General features: G+C 58.8%; 1 protein-coding gene across 6 annotated transcripts in view; it reads left to right on the forward strand.

Annotated features, from left to right (window-relative positions):
- CNTFR (ciliary neurotrophic factor receptor) overlaps positions 1–6,000 on the forward strand; it is a 187,289-nt gene that overhangs the window by 133,853 nt on the left and 47,436 nt on the right. For all 6 annotated transcript variants that reach the window (XM_085303033.1, XM_085303028.1, XM_085303031.1 and 3 more), the window contains one exon: positions 998–1,228. In XM_085303033.1, coding sequence (XP_085159159.1) covers positions 998–1,228 — 231 coding nt within the window. The remainder of the gene's footprint in view (positions 1–997; positions 1,229–6,000) is intronic.

Genomic DNA, 6,000 nt, shown 5'->3' on the forward strand with positions numbered 1-6,000 from the left:
CTCCCACCACTCCAGCTAGCAACGCGGCTGTAGAAAGGCAGCGTGTAGGACCCCAGCACCCATGGGCTGAGAAAGGATATCCCTTTTGCCTCCTTTGACACAGGAGTCTAGCACCCGAAATTTGCTGCAGATCTGGGGGATCGYTCCCCTCACCTTGTTTTAGCACGGTGGGTTTGTCCAGACTGTCCCACATTATTGCAGCCACCCCCGCCCTGCCTTTCTCTGGGGATTTGGTGCTGGGAAGGCTGAGCACTCACATGCCTGGCTGGGGTCACTGGTGTGGTGAAGGGGTAGGGAGTTATCCAGTACCGCCCCCRCTCTGCGAAGGGGCAGTCCCTGTGGGATGTGCTGGCAGGGGAAGCACGCTCCCTCCCCGTTTGGGCACAGGCAGCACGGAGCACAGGCTCTTCCTCGCAGCATCGCCTTTTGGCAGTCCTTTTTCCTGTTATAGTTTCCTGCTGCCCTGAAGTTTGTGTGTGCCCCAGGGCTGAAGGACARATAGATATTCCTGGTGGGAAAGGTCCTCTTCTCATTGCTTCTTTACTGGTAATGTGAAGGAATGTGGGAAAGATGGGTTAGGAGGCAGTTTCTGAGAGTGCATTTGGCTTTGGATTTGCATCCTCCAGCAAGCCATCAGGATGCGGGAGCAGCAATGACTTGCTGGTGTGAGCATTTGGCCGTGTTGTCTCCTGATAAGTCTCCTTCAAGGCAAAGGTCAGAGGAAAGCATCCTACAAGATGGATATGGTCTGTGAGTCCTGGTCCACCAATCCATGAGGGCTGGTCCACTCTGATCTAATGTCAGAGCAAAGCGTTATCAGAACCAGGAGGGGAACATGGGCTTTCCAGCCACCGGCATAGCATCAGTCCATACCCCAGACCTTCCCTCACTTGCCATATAAACCATATTAAGAGCCTTCCTCCAAGGTAGCAATGGGGTCTTTGCCCTGCTTACAGGACAGAGCTAACCTGTTTTTTTTCCTCTTCTGCCTCCACAGAAAGCCACATCCAGTACGAGCGGGTAGGCGCAGATGTGACCATGAAGTGTGGGTCCATGGACCGGGAGGCAGCTGTGACCTGGACGGCCAATGGCACCGACATTGATGATTCCCACCTGAATGGATCGTACCTGGTCCTGAGGAATGTCAATCTCACGCAGAGCGGCCAGTACTCCTGCTACGAGGGCTCCTCCTGGCATCTCAAATACCAGACCTACTTGAGGGTGGGAAGTGAGTACCCAGGCGCGTGACATGGGGGGGACACCATGGGACTGACCCTTGCTCTCTGCTCCCCTACTGACCCATCGCAGCCCCTGTCCTGTCCCTGCTAGCGGTATGGTTGCCTGCTCCACCCCCTCCCCCAGTACAAGCTCCCCATGACAAGTTAATCTCAACAGCACGATGCTGGAATCAGCCCCTCCTGCCCCAAACTTTGCATCAAAGCCAGTAGATTAAATGGTGCCCCAAGGACATTTTGGGAAAGGGTGTCATAAAAGGAGGGCTGCGGCCAAGGAGGATGAGTTCTGGCTGTGTYTGCTTGCTGCAGCACGCTGGTGTCAGGGGAGCAACCAAACCATGGGGGAAGTTGCTGTGTGTCTCGCGGGACCCAGTGTACGGGTGTAGGAGAAGAGCTGCCTRTCTCCCCGGGTTCTGCGTGCCTTAAGTGAGACACGCACTGATTCACAGATTTCAGCGCGGAAGATAAGAGCGGTGCTACGTCTCACACGATGCCGATAGCTGATAGCAGCTGTGTATTTCGTAGGATGCTGTGTTTGTATAACCGACAGCAACCATGTATTTTGCGGTGTAGTGTCTGTAACTGATAGCTGTGGGCGTCTGGAAGCACCAGACTATGTTCCTGTCTATGAAACGGCGACTGTTCTGGAGGATGCTGCGAGGTAGCAGCCAGGAGCCCCCCAGGCGTGTGTCACGTACGCTGTGCCCGCCCAGATTTGGGGTACACGGTAGATCCTTTCTCCGCACTTTGTCCCACCTCCACCAGGTCGCTCACGCCAAGGCCAGCGTRGCACCACTACCACAGACCCAGGGTGCAGGAGGAGGACGAGATGTTGCCCCAGTGCTCGGGTCCCACTGCAGGAGGGACAAGGAGGGCTCTGTGCACCTGTGGGTGGAAAGGAAGAAATCCAGGGAAACGGGGGGGGGGGGGGGGGGGGGGGGGGGGGGGGGGGGGGGGGGGGGGGGCTGCAGCCTCCAACCATCTCCCCTGCAGCTGTGGCATCGCTGCGACTTTGCAATGGCTCTTACATCTGCTAAGCACCTCGCTAATAGTAATCCCTGTCAATCCGCTTGGGGACCCACGGGAATTGCTCAGCGTTAGAGCTGAAATCCTGCTGTTTCCTATTACAGTGTGTTCCTATTTGCCAGTCGCTCGCAGCCCCCTCGCCCCAAACTCAGGGCATGGCTGGACACCACAGGGGCCACCAGCCCAGGAAGAGCAGGTGATAAATAAATAAGTGAATGCCCGGTGTTGTTAATGCAATTAAGTATGCAAGGAATTAATCAGGTGAGATGCTTTTAGTGGCAATTAATTTAATTGCCTGGATTTTAATTTAATGTTCTCCACGAGGTTTCTTTTCCCAGCTCTGCAGCCCCTGCCTGCCTCCCCTCCCCACCTCTCCAGCGTGATTGATGCCCTGGAGGTGTGCAGTGCCACCGCGGGGCAGCGGGCTCGGGTGGGCCCTTCTTCCCAGAGGGGACGGTGGCAACCTGCTCRCGGGCCCACGGTGGCTGGTTTCAGCAGGGAGAGAGCTGGCTTTTCTCCTGGCTGCCAGAGCAGAAAAGGGGATTTGGAAAGGGGATGCTATCAACTTGCCAAAACCAGGGAGAGAAATCGCTTCCAGCCTTGATATTCGGGGGTGCCATTAAGGTCCATCTGTTGCGGCATTTCTGCCCCCGGCCAGACGGAGGTGCAGCATTAGACGGGGCACGGGGGAGCAGCGAGAGCTTGCAGAGGAGTACCTGGGGCTGGAGGGACCTTGGATTCATTGCATTTAAACTGAACGGGAAGCTAAACGAAAACAGGCCTGTAGCTGCGGTCTCCAGTCTTGCAGGGGCAAACTGAGAAGTCATGAGACCAAGCTGATGAAGTCAGCTGGACTGAAGCACGGGGGGCTGAGCGTGAAGGAGGAGCGCCGGGGATCGCGTTAACTAAAAGATGCAGACGGTACCTGGAGCGCTGGTGCACCCCAAGCGAGCCGGCGAGGAATGAGGGGTGGGGGGAAGGAGGCCAGCGCCTGGCCGAGCCGCTGCCGCAAGGAGGACGTTAGGAGCGAGCCGAGCGCCGGCGAGGAGCGGGAAAAGGTGTCAGTTAGCAAAGCAAGCTCCGTCTCGGGGGGTCGGCGAGTGCGGGGGTGAAGGGAGCGCTGCCAGGAGTCAAGCTGAGCGAGACCTTGCAGAGGAAATTAAAGGGGGTTTTAGCTGTGCAAATAAAGAGAAACCAAGGAGAGAAGAGCTGGGCTGGCTGCGCAGCGAGGTTTAAGGGGAGATTAAAGGTAATCTAGGCAGAGCCCCGAGACTGAACGAACAGTGTCTGCGCTGAACCGCGATATGGAAGGGGGCACGAGCCCGGGAAGGGCGCCTGATAAATTAATAAGTGAATGCGCGGTGCTGTTAATGCAATTAAGTATGCAAGGAATTAATCAGGTGAGATGCTTTTAGCGGTAATTAATTGAATTGTCCTGGGGGCCACGGCACCCCCAGAGTGCCGCTGCAGCGGGGAGCGGCAAAATCCTGCTCGTGAGCAAGGTTCGCTGGGGACAGGTCACAGCCGGTGGYGTGGGGTAGCCAGCCTGTGTCCTGTGCTTTAAAAAAGTTAAAAAAAATAAAATAAAATCAGACAGTCTGGCCCGGCAGCACAGCGGGGCCGCGGAGCGCACTTGGGAGGAAGAGCAGTTAAAGAAAGACGTGGGGACGAGTGGAAAATGGGAGGAAAGCTCACGGGGGGCGGGCRGGGGGGCTCGGCAGAGCTGCGTCGCACCAGATTGACCTGGTGGAGTTTTCTTTGATAAGGGGAGCGATTTCCGAGGCCCAGAAATGCGGTAGACGTAATCTGTCCTGACTTCAGTGGAGCATTTGTTATGATGCCACATGGGAAATTATGAGTTAAACCAGAGAAAATGTGGATTAGTATGAGAATTGGAACAGGGCTTAGGAAATGGCTAAAGGGGGATCAAGTTGTGCTGAAAGGGGAGCTGCCGGGCGGGGGGAGGGAGGGGGAGAGCTTCGACAGCAGCCTTCGGACGAGGCTCCGCAGCGCTTCCCGCGACGGCCCTGGCGTGCCGACGGCTTGGGGGGGGGGAGACCCCGACATTTCCAGGGGGTGGGAATTTCACGCTGGAATTTCACCTCCGGGCGGGAGCCGGTGGCCGGAGAGCGGGGAAGGCGCAGAAGGGCTGCGCGCGCCTCGGTCCCCGGGGCGGCCGGGCGCCGGGTGAGCGGCCGCCGCCGCGTTTGCAAGCGCCGCGGCCGGGGGGGGGGGGGGGGCTGCAGCTTAGAAAGACGTTGGGAAATAATGTGCTCTTGAGGTTTGGCACGCGGCTCCGCGCGTTGCAGACCGTTATAAAAATACTGCTAATGGGCCAGAGAGGAGTGGAAACGCCGCGGCCGAGAGGCTGCCAGCAGCCGGGGAGCGCGCCTGGGCGCGCGGAGGCCTCGGGTGCGGAGCGGGCAGGGAGGCAGAAAGGGGGAAAAAACCCCGTGCGGTTTGACGGAAAACGACATGGAAAAACAACCAAATTAGCAGAAAAACAAACACAGCGAAACCGGAGCGAAGGGGAGCGGGATGCGGAGGAGAAGGGGCGAAGCGACAGGAGCYGCACGTGAGCGGGGCGCCCGGGAGRGCCCGAGCGCGCCCCCCGGCCCGATCAGCGGGCGATCAAACGGCGGCCGCTAATAACTGATCAATCAATCAGAGCCGCCTCTGCCCTGCCCTGGAGCCCCTTTCCTCCCAGCTGGGCTCCAGCTGCGACGGGCCGCAGCTTCCCTCCTTCTGCGTTTGGCTGGTTGGTTTTGTTTTTTGTGTTTTGGGGGTTTTTTTGTTCCCTTTGTCGCCCATCCGAAAGCGCAGGAACGGAGAGGAGGACGCGGCGGCGGTGGCGGCTCGGAGCCGGGGCGGGAGAAGCGCGCACAGGAGGTTTTCCCACCCGCGACGCTCTCGTCCCGCGCTTCGTGGCGCAGGGATCGGTTTCCAAAGCCTGCTGATGGATTTTTCCTCCAGGAATTTATCCAATCCCTTTCCAAAGCCGTGTAAACTGAGGCTATTTCTAGACCGGCAAGTTAAACACGACRCGGACCGTTCCCTGGCACCGGGGCCAACTGGCACGGAGCGGCGCGCGCCCGTACGGCTGAACTCCTGCGCCCGGTGGCCGCATCTCTCCTGCTGCCCAGGGAGGGCCCAGGCCAGTGCCAGCCCCAGGACCATGCCCGAGCAGAGCTTGGCGCAGGACTGAGGTAGCCTGGACCAAAACCAGGGACAGTGCAAATACAGGGACGGTGCAAATAAATGCAAGCCTGCAGTTGCTCACGTTCCAGCCCTGGGGGATCTGGCACCATCTGATTTATTGCTACGGCCGTGGCCGGTGCTCCTGGTGCCTCCCTGGCACGGTGGGACGGCCCCAGGCGCTCCTGGCCCCGGAGCCCCGTGGCAGCCCCGCGGCACTGCCCGGCGTGGCGCGGCCGGAGGTGGCAGCAAGGGACGAGCGTGACCCCGCGGCTCCCCAGAAAGCGGCGGGGAGGGGGGTATTGCAAACCGCGTTGATTAGATTAGGGCAGAGCCTCATTCATCCGAATTCATCTGTATTTCGCGGCGCACGTGGGCTCGCCGCGCTCRGCCTTTCCATCCCAAGCCGCCGTTCGTTTGAGGCTAGGAAAACTCAAGGAGCAAACTTTGCTGCCTGTGCCCAGATTTCAGTTCCTGGCCCCGCTGGGAGCTGGAAAGGCATGCCGGGTAACGACACGCGGGCTGCACATCCCAGCTTTTTCAG

This window comes from Rhea americana, unplaced genomic scaffold (genome assembly GCF_003343005.1).
Source record: "Rhea americana isolate MKP2758 unplaced genomic scaffold, rheAme1 scaffold_196, whole genome shotgun sequence".
Taxonomy (NCBI): Eukaryota; Metazoa; Chordata; class Aves; order Rheiformes; family Rheidae; genus Rhea; species Rhea americana.